Raw genomic sequence first — 22,121 nt, forward strand, 5'->3', positions numbered from 1 at the left:
GTATGATACGGTAAAAAGGACCTGTCCTGATGATTTGAATCAGTTTCTAACATATGTCCTGTCTTCTAGTCTCTGTGTAATTGGAGCAGAGACAAACATGGCCACACAACACTCCAGCAATTCTCAGCTCTTAAACAGTCTGTAGTAGACATTTGCCAATTGTATGGTCATGAATAAAACTCTGAGACTAAAAGGAGTAGAAAGTTGTAATTGCATTTGAGCGCTCCGTTCTTTGCTGATACAGCAGAGAGTCTAGATTATTATTTTAAAATATTCTCTGTTAGGCAGATTCTTCTCCTTTGGCCAGTTTGAAGTAGCAGTGACTGAACTGCCTGCTTCAATTCTCCAGAAAGCCAATTGTAAAACCAAAGTGGCGCAAGAGGCTCTTCTTGTCTTTTTTCTCAACTTATTTGCTGGACTTTTCCAGGTCGTATCGGTTCATGGAATGCTGGCAATGATGATTCACCTAATGCAACTGATGATGCAGCAGATGAGATCATGGATCGCATTGTGAAGTCCGCCACCCAAGTGCCAAGCCAGCGAGCGGTGCCTAGAGAGAGAAAGCGGTCACGAGCAAATAGGAAGTCATGTGAGTAAATGGCTATTAAATTTCTCAGAAAAAGCAAATGTGCGAGCATTTGTGTATATTGTTGTTTGAATTTGGCTTCTTCTATTGCAGACATGTGCTTGTAGTATCTTGGCAGTATAATTATGATTGGAATATATGCCTCCTACAGTTGTTTCAACAGTGTTGTACACAGTGGGTACAACTTCTAGAGAAATTCAGATGTCTGTAGCAGCAACAGAAGAACGTTTTATGGTGCTTTAGGGCTTCTCTGATAACAGTACTTATTCAAAACTAAAGAAGTTAGATCAAGACTTCAAACTGAGACTTGCTTAAATGCCATAAGGTACTGTGAAGTGGCATAAAGATTAATAGTTCAGTCTGTAAGCTGAATTTATTCATAATCAAGAAGTAATTTGAGAGATTTCATCTTTTAAAAAATCTTTCATGTTGCATACCATCCTTCTGCTGCCTTTGAAGCAAAATGCCTACTGCTGTTTGATTGCGAAGTGGTTGTGGAGAAGCTCCTGGGAAGAAAAGGTCACACATTTATAAAATGGTCTAATGTTGTAGTGTGTGCACAGGGCAGAGCTGTGGCATGTGAGTTTGAACAATTTGATTTCGTGCTTTAAAAAATGCAATGTGTAAGAGGCGATGATCTCTCGAGTTTTTTTTCCTTACGTGCAGGGACTACTGCCATTACTGTGAGATGGATAAGTACGCAAAGGATATAAGAATTTGGTGTTAAATGTCATTCACCAAATGTGGCTTTTTGACTACCTTTCCATCCATCTTTTTAGCATTTCTGGGAAGTTAGGACAAAGAGAAGTCAACAACAGTGAGTGAAAAATCACACAGAACTTCTTTTATTTCTGGAGTTGCTCTAACAAAGTTGTTGATCGAAGCCATTTGATATGAGCATTAGTTGATTGCTATAAACTAGCATGTGCTGAAAGCATATTCACTTTCACCAACATGCTAAGAAAAGAACTTCTGCATGTGGCAAGAGTAAATGCAAAGTGGTCACTGAATAGATGAGACAGACTTTCAGCAAATAAGATGAGCTGACACTGGATTATTTGCCTTACCCTTTGTCATGCACTGTGCCGTACCTCCTCATGGCATCACCTTCTGCTGCTACCCACTTCCCCACGTGGTTCTGGTGCTCTGCACGTGCTGACTGTCCTAGTTGGCTTGTGCATATGAAGTAGACCTCCTGTGTGTTTTCCTATCTCTATGTTTTTTCCTATGCTATTTCATGTTAGCAACCCTATCCTTGTGCACATGCACCAAAAAGTCTGGTTTCTGCTTTTTACTGTGTATCTTTTTTCCAAGAAAGCACTGAAGAAAAAAAGAAAAGATAATGATAATAAAAATAGTATCTGTTTGTCCACAGAGCTGGCTTTTACACTTATTCAGTGCAAACAGTAAAAGGGATTAAGCATTCACTACATGTTTAGGCTGTGACTGATTTCCGCAGTAATTAATCATGATAGACTCCAGCTCTTTTGCTTGTTTGTTCTTCAGGATCTGGATGAGGCTTTAAAATGGATTAAAAGGCAGTTTCAAAACAAACATGAAGTTCAGCAGTTTAGCATCTCTTTTCATAAACGAGCTATTTCATTGTGGTAGTAGCTGGTGTACCTGAGTAACTAAAAATTAGGTACTTAAACTCTAAAATACACTCACCTGGACTGATAACATGGCAGCTCCAGAAAAAGAGCAGAGATCAGCCCATGTCAATGCAGAATGTGAGTTAAACAAGCAGAAAATCTCCCTAGCAGAAATACAACACAAGTCCTGTATGTAAAAAAGTAAATTTTAGGCATAGTTTCACTATTTAGATTTGCAGATGCTATGGTATTTGTTATTGGCAGAATGAAGAGACTCAAATTTCTGTTCAGTTTGGTTCACCAGGTTCAATCTTCAGGTTCCCATATAGATCTTTTTGCCATGAGATTAGTATTCAGTCTCATCGAAGTGAAACTCAGTTGAAAGCTTTTTGCTGTGCGTTATATACCACATATCTAATTGTTTTCAGTGCATAACTGAAAATCTTTGAGGCTCGCTTAAAATTCAGCTGTTTTTAGTGAAACTGAGATGAATTCTATGCCTTCAGCAAAATCAGAAACCCAGAAGATTTATGTGCTCTGCATATGTTTGCTGTAGTTTAGGTAAAACTTTCGGATGGGCAAGGGTCTTTTTTCTATAGACAAAGACACAGAAAGATGAAGTAAAAAGCAAATGATAGTCAAATCATAGTCAATTGGAAATAAAAATAGGAATGTGGAAAAGGTTAAGTTAAATTCAATAAATAATTGTGTGAAAAATGTTTTGGTAACATTCATTTAACAGTTTTACCTTTTGTCTTTGTTGAGCACTGCAACTGTATCTACTATGCAGAAAGCTTAGTTAGATCTTAACGATGTGAAAAAATTTGAACACTCAAGGCCATCAGCAGAACCTTAAATCGGGAGGAGAAATAAGGCAGTGAGTAATCCAAAGACAGATGGAAATGTCTTTGTCTGTTAGCTGAAGATTCGAAGGGTCACTGATAAAACCAGACGTAACTGAATCTGACTGAGAACCAGTAGGAAGGGATTTGTTCAACAGGGGCTGAAATGAACTAATGAAAGCTAATGTACATGGTAAATACATGATGTCTGAGTTCCTGTGGTGATCCACCGAGAGAAAATTTATTCTGTTCTGGATCTCTGCACAGTGAAGGTTTTTAAACATAAAATCTGACATTTAGAAATACAATAACCAACTGGAAGTCATTGCCTCATGATGGGTGTTCAGTGACCTGTCTACTGTACTCGAGTGGTGTTATATTTGCAAAAAACAGCATTACAGTTGTATTATTTCATTAGAAGCCTCAACAGAGAGCTGCGGGAGTGAATGAGCCACAGAAGTTTGAAATGCTCTTTCACCCCTGGAGGTGGTCACTTAAAGACAGCTTCAAGGCAAGTTGCCATGGGAAGATTCTTCTGGTTTTTTTGCTCTGATGTGTCAGCAACGGACTCCAACCTCTAGAGATATCAGCTCAGTTTTGTTTTAAAAGCATGAAATAAAAATTAGGTTGCAAAATATACCGCTCCCATTCTAGAAGACTGAGGGCAGCTTTCTGTGGGAGAGGTTTTTATAGCAACAGGGAGCTGTTCAACTCAGCAAAGAAATGAAAAAAATATATGTAACTTGGATTGTCTAAATCTTCTGTAAAATTAAGATGACCTTTACAAATGATGCCATAACAAACAATGAGTGCAAAGGAAAAATGGAATAAGGAAATTTTAAGAATCAGTCAATTTGATAATCCAAATTCCAATTAATATACTTGATAAAGTTAATTTTAGCAACTTACAGAATGTTATTACAGACATTGCATCAATGGAACTGGGGGGCCAAAAATGAAATCCTCTATATGAGATACAACTGATATTTCAAAAAGCAACTGTAATGAATGGAGCTTATTTGTTTAATTCAAATGGATCTGAATTGGAAAAAAGAAAAAAAAAGAAAGATGAATGCAAAGTGTATAGGCAGAATTTGCTGCGTAGATTACAAGCAGTGAGGTAAGAAACAAGTTGTACAAAGCCTAGGGCTGTTCCTAAATGGAAATTCATCAACAGCCTGTGTGACTTGTTGCTTTTGGGGGGTGAAAAAAAAGCAAAATTATTCTAGCCATGGCAGATTTGGTACAACAGGAAGACATGTAAAGACAAAGAGTATCATCCATAAAAGACTTAACTTAAAAGAACTGGAAAAAAAACACAAGTTCTGGACAAGTAGGAAGTTGATGCTGTTTTCCTTCTAGTCCTGGCTGTTTATTTACAACATCCATCTCCTAGCATAAAGTCATTCTCTCAGAATTAGCTTTTCGTGGAGTAGCCTGAACATCTTTTTGTTTGCCCCAATTAACTGGATGGATCTGTCTCAGGAGTATGATATAATTCCCATGACTCAGCATCACAAAGATCATACTCCGTTTTTTTAAGAGTGAGTCAGCATTCAGAAGGTATTCAAACTAATTTTAGCTTATGTAGTGCAATCCTTGGAAATGCTGAGCCAGACAGGGTGGATTTCTGACCTCTGTGAATGACTATCTCAGAGCTCTGAAAAAGGACAAAGAAAAAGTCCCGTGGATTCATTACCTTGCTCAAATGCTGACTAAGCCGCAGTTTATCATGAAGAGACCATTCCCTTAAGGCAACTAGATTGAAACACAAACCTCTGTACTCTTCCTTTATGAAGTAATTATTAGTATTAGTATTATTAGTATCAGCAGGTATTTCATACCTAAAAATATGTTTCCTGGCTCCCTAAAGTCAAGGCAATTGACAAAGAGTGAGGATCCTATCATGTTCTTTCCAACAAATAATTTCAAGTAACTGCTCCAAGGAGGTAGATCTTTAAAGATAACTAGACAACATTACATCCATTTAGATCTTCATCTCCCCCTGAATGGTCATAACGTAGGACCCAGGTGTGACTAATATCTGACAGTAACCACCATGTATTCTAGTGGTGGTTACACTGAATTCTGCTGGAGGCTTGTTTTTCCCCAACATTGCTTTTATCTCATAGCATCTCCCTCTGTGTGCGCTCTGGTTTTTCCTGTTTTATTAAAACTAAAAATCTGCTTAGATTTGTGTTGGAGAAATCAGTTTGGAGCAGATAATTGAATCAGAATTTAATCCAATATTTGAATGAAATGACTTGATCAAAATTATTTGTGATATTTAGAAAAGAGACAGGAGAGGCATAGAGTCATAGAATGGCCCAGGTTGGAAGGTACCCCAAGGATCATCAAGTTCCAACCCTCCTGCCACAGGTAGGGCCACCAACCGCCATATCTAATACTAGACCAGGCTGCCCGAGGCTGCATCCAGCCTGGCCTTGAACACCTCCATGATGTCTTATTCTTTTGTTAGATGTTGGAATCATACGCTAGCCCCAAAATATACCTGCTAACTGACTTCTGGGATATAGTTACATCTCGTAAAGATTTAATCATTTATTTATTTGCGTAATGGCTTGTGGAGAGTAAAACATTCTTACAGTCTTTTTGGTGAAATGGATCTGAGAAGTGACTCAGGTAATCTGTCAGATTTGTACAAGGGGACTGTGGAGGAGATAGGAGTTGAATCAAGATTATCTGAATCCTACACGAATAAGCTCAGGGCTGATGGATTAAGTTTAACTGCAGAACATCCCAGGTCAGGTATTTCTGCTAAATTCCACCTTCAGTAAAAGTGAAATGGGAGTAAGCATGCTGTCATCATGTGCCAAAATAAGGGAAAGAATTCTGCCAAAGGACCAGGCTTGGAAACAGGTTTTAGACAAGTTTTAATAACAGATGCAGTGCTGCTTTGGAATAGACATGTTTATAAGCAAACAAAATAATAAAAATAATAGGTGGGAGTCTATTTGAATCCGGAAGTGTGTAATTTTTATTTGGAAATCATAGTGTGCTTTGGTTAACTTTTTCTTTTCTTTTCTTTTCTTTTTTTTTTTCATTATTTTTTATTTTCATGTCACTTCACTTACTTTTTCTGGCTATGAAAAGACACAAAACTGCCAAAATACCAGGAGGGAGACTGTTCTGGTATTTATGGCCAGACTAAAAGCAGGAGTTAATGGAAATTATGCTTAAAAAAAAAAAAAAAAAAAGAAAAGAAACCTTACAAGAAGAAGGTCTATATAAAATACTTTAAAGAATAGCAAGTTTACTTAGAATTTGCAATGAATTATTTAGGATTTGAATAAGAGGATCCTATCAGAAGTTCGAAGAGAGAGTAATCTAGTTAGTGATGCACATTTATCAACAATTCATTGTTTTTAGAAAAAGTGAATATTTCACTGATTGTATTAAGTCTGTTTGTCCTCACTATTGAGCCTTCAGAAGATCAACACCCAGTTAATAAAAATCTAATTATTGAATGAAAGCAGAATGTGAGATAAAACTCTTAAAGCTCTGGCAGCTGGGAGGTTATCTCCCCGAGATGCCAAGATAATTTGTGTCTTTTGGATGCCTTTTAAGTAGTACATTGTTTCATCCTTAGGATGGCACAATCTTTGCAAGAGTGACAAAACTGTGCTGAATGGCCTACAGTAAAATAATAACAGTAATTTAAAAAACAATATTAATAATAATTAATTAATGGGCTTACAGCTGACCACAGTAAATGGTAGCAATGGATGTAATCCATCAGGGTGAGGCCTTTGTAGTCCTTTGCCTCACCACTGCCAGAGGCCAGTATCAACAGCTGTAGGAGAAAGAAATGGACAGGTAGAATAATTCTGTACAGTTCCACATGAGGTATCTTTCAGAACAAAAAATTTCATGAAAGCCTGCTCTAAAAGTCTAGTAAAAAATTACTTGTAAGAGAGGCTTAAATTCATTTTCCAGTCACTGTTTTAGAGGAATCTATGAGTCATTTCTGTAATGAATTTTATTCTGATGCAAATTTTTTTATATGGGGCTCATACTGCTTGAAGCAGCTTTATTTTTCTTATACTGGGAAAGTCAGATTGAAAAGTAACATACCTGTATCATTAAAATCTCCTTAATTTTGCTTTGAATTCTATTACCAGTGTTCAGAGATCCTATGCAGTATGGTATTTGTTCAATATTAGGCAGCTTTATTTTGATACAGCAGGTGGAAATGAATAGTGAGAAAACACTGCATTGATCTGGGAATTCAGAATTAAAACGCAATTTTTACAGCAATTTGTCCTTGCAGAGAGAAGACAAAGATGTTGAGCACCATAAAGACATTCATATGTGTTACATTATGAACACAAGCACAGAGAAGATGATGTAGGTATAAGGAGAAAACTGCTGCTGCAGTGACTTGTCCCTAGTTATTTTAGAGTGACCACCACTTTGTGTGATCACATCTTGTCCAGACATGCTGCTTCGTGGAGGAAGAGGTGGCCACAGCTTGGATTTTGGTCTTAGCACAGAATAAAACACTGGCAAATGAAGCCCATTGCTCAGCAGAATCCCACAGCTGAGCCAGACCATTGCCACATCCTTCCGCTGTGTCTCAGCATTGGGAGAATCAAAAATAAGAGTGATCTGCAACTTTTCCTGCCCTTCTTGACAAAGATTTATAGGTGCTGGAATTGTTCTGGCCATGTCTTCTTACCCAAATGGCACTTTCTTTGTTATGAGGAAGAGCCAAAGGCAACATGGGAGAAACTGATGGGCAGGTGGTAAAAAGCAAATTATGTCCGTATATGTAGGAGATCAAGCTGTTCATGTTCCCTGATCACATAATTTTTGTATAAACTTTTTCTTTTATTTTTTTAATGTAATTTATGTTTTTGGTGTTTATTCAAGTGTAGTTCTGTAGAAAAGAAAGCTGATTTTACATCATTAGTTTGCATTTTCCAAGAGATACAAATAGTTAATTTCACTTTCACCAGTTTGCTATTCAATGTGTCAGTGAATGCATGTATAGTACACTGTTTCTTTTTAGGTGGCATAATTTAAGATATATTTCAAGGCTTTTGAATTTTTGTTACAAGAGTTATTCCCAAAATTGGGATAATTAAGTTAAAAAACTAATAAGTGGTTGAGTTACACACTGTCAGCCTTCTGTTGATAGAATATACATTTTGTTTTGTTTCTTTCTGTAAGTTTTTTTCTTCTGTAAGTTTTTTTTCTTTCTTTCTGTAAAGCTTTCAAGTTTTACACTGTTTTGGAAAGCACTTCATCCGGGACCAAGAAAAGATAAGGAGGTAGAAGGTTGCTTTACAAGTCTCCTTATAAAAGAAGTGCAGTAACAGACATGGTGTCTCATGCAGTTTTCTAGAAGACTACTGCAATACCATAGCTGCCAAAGAGAGCCCTCTGCTGCCACAAAGAAGTGCAACACGAGGATCTCTGTAAGCAGGAATTTTCACTTGAATGCAAGGGTCAGATGCATCTTTGTTAGGAGAATTAAAAGAAAAAAAAGCTTCACACAAAGCTACTATACAATTATCTTGCTTCAGTCAAAAAGTGTACATATGTGTGTGTGTATATATATGGCTTTCTCTAGGCAGAACAATGCCACCTGATCAGCATAACTACAGGATTGTTGTGATTGTAGTTATTTTTAATCTGATGGGCCTGTGGAGATGATTCCTTCTGCTGTTGTATTTTCCAGCACAAATTCCTGATGGAGATAATTGATCTGAGTTCCCCAGAACAGCATATTCAAACATGGTCACACTTCCCTGCCAAGTCACTCCCGAGCACTTTGTTTATAAGCCTGAGCTACCCCCTTAGTGAAAGTCCGTTACTTAGTCATATATCACTTTCAAATAGACTTCAAGTCATTTTAAACTTTGAAAATGGAATTTAAAGGCTACATGTCCAAAGCACTTGTGTTAGATAGCTTACTTTCTGTATCCTATATTCTGCCTTTTTTGTCCTGTGCATTGTTAATGTATGATCTAGCCTTAGATAGTGCTTACATCCAGACTCAGTTGTTACTGAGCTCTTTATTCTTGATACTTCACCTATTAATAGTGGAATCACTTCTGACTGATGATTTAAGTGGGAGAAATGACGAAGGAGGTGGCAGCAGGATTGCTTTTAATTTAGTTCATAGAACTCCTAAAAATTAGAGTCCATTTTTTTGTCATGGGAAGTTTTCAAGAAAGGAGTTATGTCAGTATATGACAGTATCTTCATGGTGTTTAAAGTAATATTACTTTTTGTTCCTTGAATCATAAGCTGCCCAGAGAGGAACAAGTTAGAGTATGTCACTTTGTCCATCAACAATGCCAGACTCCTCTTTATGTCACAGATAGCCGGGTAGTGGCTGCACTACTGTTTCTTATTAGGTGAGACTTGTGCCATCAATGAAGCAGAACTGCAGGGCAGTCATACATTGTCTCCTGGAGCTCTAAGTGCGGCTCTCCCTGGCAAAGACCGTGTATCAGTTGGCTTTACTTCTTCAGAGAGGTTCCTGCAAAAAACTCACCTACAAATCACTGTAAGAAAATCTCTACACATCATTCTTTTACTATTTTTTTTTTTTTTTACAAATCTAGGCCTACTCATATTGTGCAACGATATGCGTGTTACTAAGCATAAGTATGGCTTATGTAGACAATGATATAATAATACACAAATGCAGAAAAAGATTTAAAAAAAAAAGGAACAAACGTGATCAAGAGTGTTCAGATTGTGCTTTTGTGTTGCAAATTGCCATTGGCAAACTCACTGCAGTAAAGTCCAAGGCAATGTATTCAATATATGAGAAAGTAGACTGGGCGTGCAGGCTGCATTTTCAAAGGGTAACAAAAAATAAAATTAGGATAAATGAAATGAAATGATATAGTGGAGCTAGTCTGTATTGCCTCTTATAATCTGCTTTCCTGCTGTCCTTGCTGTGTAATTTGCAGCCACCTAGAATTTTCTTTATGCCAAATAGCAAGTAGTGGCTGCATTACCTTTGCATCTGGGCCTAGAGGAAAGTTCTGTGGCTGCCACATATTTTATAGTAAGAGGGACACGAACTCCGCAACTTCTCAAGGAGGAAAATGGTCCTATCTATGCAGAGAATATTCTGCGTTGCAAATGCCTTTGCCATACAAGTGTTATATACACATTCCAGAATCCATTGCAAATGTAAGAATAAATGTCACCAGGTAGAGTATTCTTGACTGTTTGTTGCATCTTGAAAAATAAGAAATTAAACAGCAACAACAAAGTAGGAGGGGAAATCAGGAGCACCGTTTGCCTTTTAAAGAGCCACCAGCCCCTCAATCATAGTATCTGACAAAACTACACTTAGGGAATCGCCTTTTTAAAAACATCCCCATGTTCTTTGAGGGCCGTATGTCTGTGCAGATTCTGACCCAGCGGGCATAGTCAAATTCATCAAGTCCCTCATAAGCACGCTGCATTCTGCCAAGATATAAAATAAAATTCTAGATTTCCTGATTAACAAAGAATATCATACCCTCTGACCCCATAAAAACAACATTTGGTTTCTTGGTTATAGAATCTCAGCAGGCCCTGATTGAGGCAAGAGCAGAAATTATTTTCTCTCTCTGTTATGTTTCTTTAGCAAACATTTTAAAAATTGCTTAAAGAACCTAAAAGGTCATTTGAAAGCCTTATTTTTATTGTCACTGCCTCCAAAATACATTCCATAACTCAGTTTAATGCGATCTGCAGCAGGCCAAGAGTTTTACAAGCCAAGATATTATGTCTAGTCCAGTCAGAGACACGACAGAGTTCACTGCAGAGGGGAGAGTGAAGATCTAGTTTGAAAAATGTAATTTTGCAATGCCTGTAAAACATGGAAGGAAAATATCTCTCCACATTCAATTCCGATGACTGAATGTGTCCATGACCTCTCCCAGTGTGAAGGAGCCTTACCAAATACATGAGAAAAAAGAAAAAAGTCCAAGGACATCTATATAACGACATATCACAGGGTTCACCCACCCCCCTGAGTGGTCCCTGCTCCTGTAGATAGTTCAGCTGCCTTATGGCTTCCTTGCCCACAAGCCTTTGCAGTCCACCAGCCAGTGCAGAGAGCAGTGAATAACTGTCCTGTGCTACTTCTGATGTGCATCCATCAGCTGTATTGTCCAGTGAGGAAAAGCACTGTGAGTAAATTGCACATACTGCATGTAATTTTTGTACAAAGATTCCAATACCCTTTATCAGCCACATGCATCTCCCTAAGTGCAAACTCCTGCAAACTACAAGTGGATTCATCTATGTCTGGTTGGCTGAAAGCGACAATTCAGTCATTTGAGTCTGGACTGTGATTCTGTCAGCTGTTATCCTTCACGTTGCCTGCTGACGGTGGACAGCTTGAATCTTGCAAATAGTCACAGTACTTTGCAGCACTTGGCCCCACATGCTTAGTTTATACAAGTCAGCAGCTGACTGTGTTTATGGGAACCATTCTGTCACTGGCAAGTTTCTTCACCTCTTTGCTTTTTATTAACCATTTGCTTGACAGTCTTGTTAGGACTGCCAAACTCTTGCATCATTTGGAGCTGTTTCCTCAGAACTGCTGCCCCTAAAAGCTCAGGTCACTGAGATGTTTTAAATCCAAGTTATCTTTCTCTGTGTCATAAGAGAGACCTGGATAAGTAAGAACAATCAACTGAGGGATGCAAAGAGACTGCTTTGTTTAATTACAGCTACGTGTGTCTCAGCAATTCACTGAGCGCTGTCATTCTTATTTGCTTAGCAGTGGCATAAAAAGTATAAACCAGGGGTTGGCATTTGTTGTGTGAGGTGTGTGGCAGAACCCAGGACAAGACGCTGGCCCATGTCACATGCTGCCTTACAGGAATTTGTAGTCATCCAAGGGTTATATGCAAGGCTCTCTGACAAGGGCGTAATACATTTGATAGATCTGCATCTGGAGATTCAGAGAATTCTTGTTTATTTAAAGAAGAAAATGTTGTTTCTGCCCTTGTTTGTTTTTCATGAAGATGCTTTCTGCTGTGGAATTTTAGCTCCTGATTATGGCTTTTTAAAGGAAGCTTGTGCAAGTTTTTTTTAAGAGACCGATAGTAAACCCATTTGGCTTTTTCTAGTAAGCTAGTAATTCCATAACTTGGGCTTGGCTCGTCCCTTAAAAGCTCTTCTTTAAATCAGTGTATGTGGGTCTCTTAACACCCCTGCAGTGTTGATGGCTAAGCTAGCTGTGATACCTTCTTTGCTTAAGTACTACAGAGTGTACAGAAAAAAACTGATGGGAGAAGTTGCTAAGCTAGGTGAGCAGTTCAGGGTAATCTTTATTTGTAATGAGGGAAAAATTTCTGCTGCAGCTTTCTTGTATTTGTTCTTCTGCTACTGGTGTATTTAATTTGATACAGAAATACACATTGTAGGATTCACTGAGGCCATAGAGTCCAAAGGTCTTACACTTATATCTGGAATTGAACATTTGTTATTAGATATTCAAATATCTGATCTGAGAAACATAAAATAGTTCCAACAATGAGGAGTGACGCAAAACTCTGTGCTGGGTGTTCTGAATCTTGGAGACCAGAGCATTTTCAAAGTGTTTTGCTCTTCTGATAGAACTTGTTTAGTTTTAACTCACTTTGACTTTATGAGTTGCATTTAACCCTATGTTGCTTTAACCTAAGCGTCATTAAAACTGGAAGATATTGCTGATCCCTATTGTAGGAAAAAGTGGCTGTCAAGAAAGGCTGCCATGCAGACCTCTGGTGATCTTTAGTCATTTTTCAGACACTGCAGGAGATAGGATTTGATCTTGAAAAGAAACTTTCAAGCAACAGTTTGGTAATGGTGGAACAATTATACATTTGGTACTCACATCTCAGTTAATTAAACTCAGTAACTGATGAAAATGGTTTGTCTATTACACATAGGTCATATTTGTCCTACCTGCATTGTGTCAGATGTACAGATATGCCATCTTTTGCCCTTCTGTTATCTCCTTGTTTATGATACTGATCCATCCATTTCTCTCACTCCCACCAGACCCTTGAATGTGACCACCCAGTTTCAGTTACATGGAGTCAATATCCTTGGAAGTTAGATGTCTAAATTACACTAGATGATAGCAGCAATGCAAGAAGTTCTTAACCACCACCTGTAATTCCTTTCGTTAGCTTTTCCTCTAGACTTAATTATTTTGAAACTGAATATACTTTGTTCAACACAGTCATTGTTTATGTTATGCATGCAGCTTAAACTTTTAAATGTGCATTTTCTACTTAAAGAATGTCAAAGTTCGGAGTGAGCACCTTGCTTGCATCTTGAGCTAAGTGTATTTATCTGAAAATCTTGGCAGTAGGAAACCAAGGAAAACACCGTGTGCAGTCACATAGTCACTTAGATTTCTGAGTAAAGAATGCAAATGCGAATTTTAAAAGTTTTATGTTATAGCTACCATTCAGAGCACTTCATAGGAAAGTAAGAAATGAAAATTTGACCAAGATTTATCACTCGAATTCATGTAAAATTATGTACTTTACTAGTGACAACGATGATTAGATGAGGTTTTTGATGAGGGAATGTGACAGAAGAAAAGGGAGTGTGTATGAGCACATTATTTGTAATGATTTGAATTAACTATAGAATTATTACATTTTAAATCTTTTAACTGTGGGGAGTTTATTTTTACACCTTAAAATGGTTACAAAGGAAATTCAATTGAGCCCTATAAAGATCCAGAAGCTCTTTTAAAAATTATTTGTGAGATAATGGAGCACACGATACCTTCTGTGTACTGAGAATCCACTCATAAAGTCATAGAGAAAAAAAAATAATCTTAAAATGCTGTGATATTTATCCTGAGAATTTTTGTTAACTAACTGACAATGACAAATGGCTTTCCCCTGACTTTTTGGAGTTGCATAGCAACTCTTGATCAGATTCAGTATGCACGTTAAGTGTTTTTCAGCTGAAATTCTCCTGTAATTATCACTTTTTAATCGTTTGCATTTTCTTTTTGTTTTATTTTTTATTTTCCTTCCTTTTGGAATTTACGGCCATGCAGTGAGAAGGACACTAAAGAGCGGACTGACACCAGAAGAAGCCAAAGCATTGGGCCTCATCAGCACCTCTGAGATGCAGGTTTGACATCCCAGAGGCGGCGACGAGAAGAGCCGTCATCCGAAACACACGGGCTGACAACCCTTCGGTGTGGCATTGTCGTGCCAGCCTTGTCTGCTGCTCCCAACATCCCATCTTCTGTTAGTTCAATTTTAATAAGCAACAAAAAGTGGAAACCCACAGCCAAGGCAGGAGAAAGATGTGCCGCGGCTCAGCACAGCATCCTGACAGTAGCTAGGGAAGCACATGAGTGCTTGTAAGTGAAAGCATGTGGCTGCTTTTCTCGTGGTGCGTTGATGTGGGTAGGAGGGGCCTTTCGCTGAGTTATCTGTCATTACGTGAGCTGTGTTTGCGTTGGCTTTCCTTGTGCCCTGTTTTAGTCATTGTAAATGTATGGCATTTTGTCAATGCAATGAACAGTCCTTAAAGAAGCAAAATAACTCCTGTTACAGCAACCCTGATTTTCCTGAAGCTGATTCATTAAGCGAAGATGCACGGTCTGTGCAACCCTGTGGTTTGTTTTATTTTGCCACCAAAGAATGTAAAAATGTATGTGTACCTTTGTATTTGTACAGAATGAATGTGTGGATATATATGCGTGCATCTATACACAGTCGTGGTGTGAAGTCATGCTCCTGCTGGAGCTAGCTGCACCATGACTGTCACGCTGGGGCCTTACCCCTCCACCAGGACAGGAGGAAAAGAATGTCTTTTTGTAGAAACTCAATGTTATTCATTGGGATTCATCCTGTGGGGTAGAAAATGGCCTGCAGTACAAGCAGAGAGAGTAGGATCCTGAATTCATGTGTATTAGTACATGCTCATACTGTACATAGCACCACGGACACAGAGGAGAGGTCACAGAATACTTCTCTCTTGATGAGCTTTGGCTATGCTGTCCATTTGTACAGTTTCAAAGAAATCTGCGCCTACAATTTACACACTCAGCAAATGCATTCAGATAGTAACATCAGGAAGTTTCGTTTACTTGCCTGTGCCCTTCATGCTGCTTTTCTCTGCTGCAAGACAATGTGGTGATTTATTTCAAAGTAATGGAGCTGAACGTGAAATGGCCCTGCTAAAAGCCTGCTGTGGTTTTGCTGTTCTTTACTCTTTGTTTTTTTTGTGAGTTTTTTTGTGATTATCCTTGATGCAAGTGGAGAGGGTACCACAGCAAACACTCCAGTATGCTTGCCCTTATCTCACTGTTTGATAACGGACTTTCTGTAACTGCCCTCAGCATATGTATTTGGAGAACTTTTAGTCAGCTCATCTGCCTTTAAGTGGAGGACAAACGCGTCAGTGAAGATGAATTGAACACACTCACCCTAGCCAGTACTGAAGCATTTTGAAGAGAACTGCAGTTAACAGTAACATAAAAGGGAATTTTTTAAGCCAAAGTCTGTAAATGACTATCCTCAAGGATGCACAATATTATCTCTTTTTCCATTGCCTTAGATTCTAAGATTAAGGAAATGTGTGCCTAGCAGTAGCAGTTGAGGCTTCCTTCAAACCAGATGGCTGGGGAACAGCAGCTTAGTCATGGTAGCAGGAACTAATTCTGATTGCAAAACACACTAGAAAAGTAGGGCTAATTAGTCTATGCTGGGCTTGTAGAGTCATAGCTGTGTTGTTTCTTGTACTCAAGTTAGGTCAAGTACATCTGAAAGTTACTCCACCTCTCTTTAAGGACAGGATAATCCCAAATTGTAAGAGTTAGTGGCACCAAACAGAATAAACCTCTGAAACCTTGATCGTTCTTGGTGTCACACTGAATGGAGCGTCCAATTGGTTAGAGAATCAAGTAGCTGACAGCTCTACAACAAGATCTGCAGTGGAGCATACTATCTGTGCTGTCTCCACTCTCAGTAGTAACATTTCATTTTTTATTTGCTGTTGCCTTGGATGTTCACATGTCAAAGTCTGTGGAGTAAAAAATCACTTGTGAGTAAAGGTTCTTAAGGATGGCATTGAGTTGGATGTGATTTTCCCCTCTGTTAAAAAGTCAATTTTACATGCAAGCAGAAGGCAGCAGTTTTGTAATTAATAAAATGTGTTGTGTGTTGGAAAGCTATGAAAAGGAGGGTTAGGAAACAGAAAGAAGTGGCATATAATTATCTCACTATAAAATAAGCAAGACCTACTAGCGTCTGGGGTTTAAAGTGGATCTTTATGTGCTGCTTTCTACTATGAACTTTAGAAATTTCTCTTGAGGATGTTTAAACAGTGAAAAGAAGTGAAGGTAATGGGGGTTTGTGGAGGTCTTTGAGGTCTGAAATGAGGAAGACACCTTGAATGTAATAGTTATGTCGAGCTGTTATACCTGTTTAGTGATAAAAGAAGCCCAAATGCAACAAAATATATTTACATTTTGATGTTCTGTATATGATTGGAGAGAATCACACATCTTTAAAAGTCAGTGTTTTAACTAAAATTTGCTCAGTGTGCAAAGTGCGTAGCTTTTTGTGGCCACTTGCTAACTGGAAATAGATTTATGTCTTTTAGATATAGCACAATAGCTGTGCCTGAAAGGATAATATTGCTCATGAATTATTGATAGTTGGACTTAGGTATTTTTCAGAAATACTGAAAAAAATGTGCAAAATTTCATATGCTGCTTACCAAGGAAAAATTTAAATATGGTGAACAGGGTTAGAATATGGTCAGGAAAAAATACCCATTTATTTCAGATTCTTTGGATGCAAGTCTGTACATGTGAAGCATACTATTCCTTATCCATTCTTCTATTATGATTGGTTTTCTGTGTTTTTTGCCTCATCTTCTGCTCTCTACCTGTAAAACTGATAGCAGTTTTTCTGAAGGATAACTTGGTCTTTATGCAGTAATATGCAGTAAGATTAATCTGCGGTTGTCAATGTTTATTGCAGAGAGGTGATCAAAAGCAGGAGCAATATAGTAACTACAGGAAAGTTTTCTTTTTCAGTTCAAAATAGCCAGGAGCCCAATGTTCTAATACTGAAGGTGGCATTATTTCCTCTTGTGTCTGCTAGCACGTCCTGATTTTGGGAATAACATTTGTTCCCCATCATCTAACCAGTGGATTCCAGATGAAATGGAGGAATTGGAGTTGTTTGTGTGCCTCTTTCTGTCTGATCGTCTTGCAGCCTTCAGAGTTGGAGTTACTGCCTGTCCTTTCAACATCCAGAGAGATCACTATAAGGATACAGCAGTTGTTTTAAAATGCCTATGACATGAGGATTGGTTTTGTGACAAATAGGAAGGTCTTAGAAACCTGATGTAGCTGTTTCTCACTTAGAGATCCATTAAGGCTAGTTTACAACACTTGCAACCATAGTAACTCCCACACTCACCTTTTATACAGAACCAGTCAGTTGCAAATTTAGTGCCCAGAGCATTGAGTGTCCTCGGAGTTCTCAGGGTCGCCGTTGGTGTTCATTTCAGCACCCATCTGCTGAAAGTAACTTGTCTGCCTGTCTACCACCCTAATACCTTCCTGATTTGGATGCCAGGTTAAACTTTAGCATCTGAAATGGGTGCCAGAGAGAAGCTGTCCTAATTTCCTTGTCTCCCTTGGTGTTTAAAAGCAGAATGTACATAAATACTTTGTAGTCCCTCAGTCTCAAACAGAGAATAGCTTCCAGTAGCAGTGATGGGGCTGTGATGAAGAAACTCCCCCAGGGAATGCCATGTTCCACAACTGGGAAAGAAAGATCCCTCATAACAAATGAAAGACATCACTCCTCACCTTTTGGTGACTCTAGGCAACCACCTCATGGATTGCAGTCGTTATATAACCCATTGCCTGCCACATGTGGCCTTTCTGCTTGATAAGCCATTCCACATAATCTAAAACCAATAATAAAATGGTTTTTAATGAGGGTCTTTCTTGCTTTTGTAAATACGGAAAACAGTGTCAAAGGCAGTATTTGAAATATGTTTTTTTTTTCTCTTTTGATCTCCTTTTATTGCAGATCTCTAATCGACTCTGTCAGCAAAATAAGGCATCAGATTTGTGAACAGACAACCTTTGTTTTTCACTTAATAGAAAGTTACATGAAGTATCTAGATAGGCTCTCATGTCCCAGTGTAACAGAAATTTGGAGTGAGAGCGTGGCTGTCAGTAGGGCCTGTTGCAAGGTGCTCCCTTCCTTCCACGTGAGCTGCAGCATTCCTTCTGCCAGGTGTTCCCTTTACACTGCTGTCCCTGGTGGCACAGCAAAAATGAGTGTCCATCCAAAAATGCTCTCAGAATGCTGCATGGTGGTTGTTTTCACAACACTTTGACTTCACTCGGATGCAATGGAGGACAAGGAGGCAGCCCTGCAACTTCACTCCTGTTGTCCACCTGCCTGCCTGTAGCTCATGGATGAGCAGAGGGCAGGGTGTCCCTGAGCTCTCATCCTCCCTCCCTTTTTCTCCTGCGTGCTCACTGCACGCACAGCGCTCTTCTCACAGCCTTTGGGATGGGTGTTGCGTGCGGGTGTAGACAGCGTAACCCCGAGCAGCATTCATGTGGCCCTGGGGTTCCAGCATCTGGACTCCGGAAGCACTGCCTGGGCTGTAAGGGCTATGACTGTTGATGTTTTTCTGCAGGGAAAACTGCCAGGTACTTACAGGCTCTGAAAGAAAATAAACTGAAGCGTTTTCATAAGGGAAAAATGTTTGGTTATGGAAAACTGTTGAATCTGATTTGCAAACGCTTGAACAACACGTGAGGCTGGGGCAGCAGCGGTGGAACTGGCATCACAGATGCAATAGCAGGAGGTTCTTGGTGAGCAGCTTAGTAATTCCATAGCAAGTATGTCAAAAGGAGTTTCTGAGATGTTGTATAGTTTTATGTTTATGCAAAAAAAAAAAAAAAAAAAAAAAAAATTCTAATTAGTCCATTTCACATTGAGTGGCAGATAGAGATATATTTTGTTTAATCACTAACACAGAGGCTTCTGTGAAAGAAAAGGTTTATTTGTAGCATCGGGTGCATTTCACCTTTTTAAAGACTGTCTTTGCGCATATAGTGTCCTTTCTGTGAGCTGGGAATTGTAAAAAACTGTAAAGTAGAAAAGGACGTGTTTCTTAGACGAAGGAGAAATACTGTAAAATTGTGTAAATGTCACTACTCATGTTTTCGTGTTCTGTGTAGCATAGTGTAAAATAGGCTTTCCAGCAGTGTTATTCTGTGAATTGTAATTTAAAAAACAAGCCATGCATGGTCAGAGATATTATCAACAGGTCCTTCTGTTTTGTTCAGTTTTTGTTTTTGTTTGTTGTTTTCTCATGTTAGGTAAATTTGTTTTATGTTAAATTTAATTGTCCATGAAACTGCATTTTTGTTTCTCAGTTTTATTTCATAAAGAACTTGAATTACTCTTTAATATTTTACTACACACAAAGCTCACCTACAGTTTGTAATCATCATTCAGAAGCTTTGTCACACGTAGTGTAAACCAGGAGAGTTTTCTTTTTAACACACCCCTTGGCTGCCTCTTCTCTCCATACTCTTTACTGTCTGAAAAGATGCAATCACACTTTTTCTTTTTTTTTTTCCTTCTGTGCCATGCAGGGTCAATTTGGAAAACTGACCACAGACCTGTGTCCAAAATTTCTTGATATAAGTAGTTGAAGAGCTCACTTCTACAGCATTATGTAAACACATCATGCAATAAAGCTTTGTAAAGCAGTGGCTGTACTAGTTCTGTTTTTGTTGGTGGAGCCAATGGTGGGAGGTTTGGTGAGAAATGGGTGGGAAGGAGGCTCATGGGTTGGTTTCTTCATATCCTCTAAGTACTTACAAAGCCAACACATAGACTGCAAAACAGCTATTATTAAATCACCTGGGTGGTCTGAGCATGAAGAATGGATGTTTTACCTCTTCTTTCACAGTTTGAATCCAATTCCTAATCAGGAGCAAAGAAAATGAAAATGTGTCTCTGGTTCTCAAGGGTTTCCATAATCTAACCCTACAAATCTTCACTAAATATAGAGATTTACTATGTGCTGCCATTGGCTCTGGGCTGCTTCCTGTCTTAAAAATATGTGCATAGAGCACTTTGTATATAAGGTAGGAGATTTACAGAAGCAAATATAAATAATACGGATGACTACCTCTGTGTGGAGGAGCATTTCAGATTCCCTCTGCATCAGAACATGAAATACTTGCCATGGCTGACAGTTCTTCAGTCACAATCTGTGAAGGTGGTCAGCAGGACGAAGCGTGCCTGTTACCTTGGCTGAGGTACACTGCGTGCATCACCAGGGTATATAATTTTCTGGTGCCACCTCAGAGTGTGGACGGATGGTGTGCTTGATGTTTTCTCCATTTGCTGGGGTCCAAATCTTCCTTGTAATTTCCAAATGCTTCCGAGAGACCAAGTTGGCAATCATATCTCAGCCTCTACTGAGAAGATGCACGGTGATTTGGGCATCGGCCCTACCTGTAGTTTCCGTGGCTGTGGGGAGATGACAGGTGTCAAACCAGCACATAGAAACAAAAAGGGCTTCATTTTCCACTGCTAGTCTCACAGTGCACCATTCACAATCCATTATTCTCTGGCACTGTGCATGTAATCGGGTCAAGATATATTAGTCTGAGACAGATACATGTGTTTATAGTAGCACTCTGGAAGATACAGTGAGTTAACTGAGAACCGGAGAGAATTTTCACGTGTGGTTTCTGAGGAAGTAGAAGTTGATATAAAATGGTTTCCCTGGGGAAAATCACCATCTTCCTTCTTTTTAATTAGTTTTTCAAGTTCTTTCAGATACACAGGGTGCCTTTTGGAACGTGGCTGCATCCCTGACAGAGCTGCTTAGCATTCCAGATGCACTGGTGTAAAGTCTAGAGGATGAAAGGCTACTAGCCAGAAATGTGGTAATGCTTTTTAAAATAAATATATAAAACTAGTTTATTGGCCAGACACTTTTCTATCACAGTATATCCATTAGCAATTCTGAATTCCAGATGTGCAACGGCAATGTGTACATATATTTTTCAGACCCTGTGCCCAGTCAGAATTCATATATTGGTGCATAGGAGCCTCTGCACTGCAGTTGGGGAACAAATAAGTACACAGCTTATCCAGTGCACAGCAGCATGCCCTGCTTTATAGACCCTATGCAACAGTCTGACTCTGAGAACACACAAATTTTTTATTATTATTTATTTATTTTTTCCCCCATCATAATTTCTCCACGTTTTCTGATAGGAATGCAATTTGGAAATGAGAGAGAACTGTGCTTGAATCTTCACCTCTTGCAAGTTTCTTCACAGGAAATGAAGAATGACAGCTGCGTTCCATTAGTCAGCTATCTGATGAGACAAAACTCTGCTGGGAAATCATGAATGGAACACAGGCTGTGCGAGGTGCCATGCCAGCCAGGTGCTCCTCACCAATTAGTTTTGGGAGGTCACGTCCATCGGTGGAGTTATTGTACTGAGCAGTGCTTCTCTGTACCCAGGATTCATGGAGCACCTCTCTTTCTGCTGTTCTACCAACCTCTCGCTTTGCTGCTTGGGCTGAGACAAGAGCTTTTCATTTATTTGTCTGGATCTATCTGGAAAACACAATGGAACGTTTCCATTTCCAGATGATATGTACCAGCACTATGAAGGGCGAGAACCTTTCAGGATCACTGAACACATCCCATGACATTTTATCTCAGCATTACCAGTTCTGAGGAGACCTCATATAAACAGCTTATAAACAGGAGAAAGACTGACTTCTTATATGGTCGGATAGCAATAGGACAGGGGGAATGTCTTTAAAAGAGGGGAGATTTAGTTTAGGTGATATGCAGAAATTCTTTATTCAGAGAGTGGTGACACACTGGCACAGGTTGCCTGGAAAAGCTGTGGATGCCCCATCCCTGAAGGCATTCAAGGCCAGGTTGGATGGGCGGTCTAATCTGGTGGGCAGCCCTCTCCACGGCAGGGGGTTGGAACTGGCTAGGCTATATGGTCCCTTCCAACTCAAGCCATCCTATGATCTGTGATGACCAAGAATTCTTTAAGCATAT

The 22,121-nt window shown here is 39.0% G+C and overlaps 1 protein-coding gene across 13 annotated transcripts in view; it reads left to right on the forward strand.

The window, feature by feature from the left end:
* The window catches only part of FHOD3 (formin homology 2 domain containing 3), a 369,110-nt gene extending 349,325 nt beyond the window's left edge, over positions 1–19,785 (forward strand). For 12 of the 13 annotated variants that reach the window (XM_085220515.1, XM_010708572.3, XM_085220512.1 and 9 more), the window contains 2 exons: positions 428–589; positions 14,071–19,785. In XM_085220515.1, coding sequence (XP_085076641.1) covers positions 428–589; positions 14,071–14,153 — 245 coding nt within the window. In that variant the 3' untranslated portion in view covers positions 14,154–19,785. Of the gene's footprint in view, positions 1–427; positions 590–1,365; positions 1,404–14,070 lie in introns of all 13 variants that reach the window. The other variant, XM_085220513.1, reaches the window with a different exon arrangement.
* Positions 19,786–22,121: the final 2,336 nt, after the last annotated feature.

Source organism: Meleagris gallopavo, chromosome 3 (genome assembly GCF_905368555.1).
Source record: "Meleagris gallopavo chromosome 3, MGAL_WU_HG_1.1, whole genome shotgun sequence".
In the NCBI taxonomy this organism is placed as follows: Eukaryota; Metazoa; Chordata; class Aves; order Galliformes; family Phasianidae; genus Meleagris; species Meleagris gallopavo.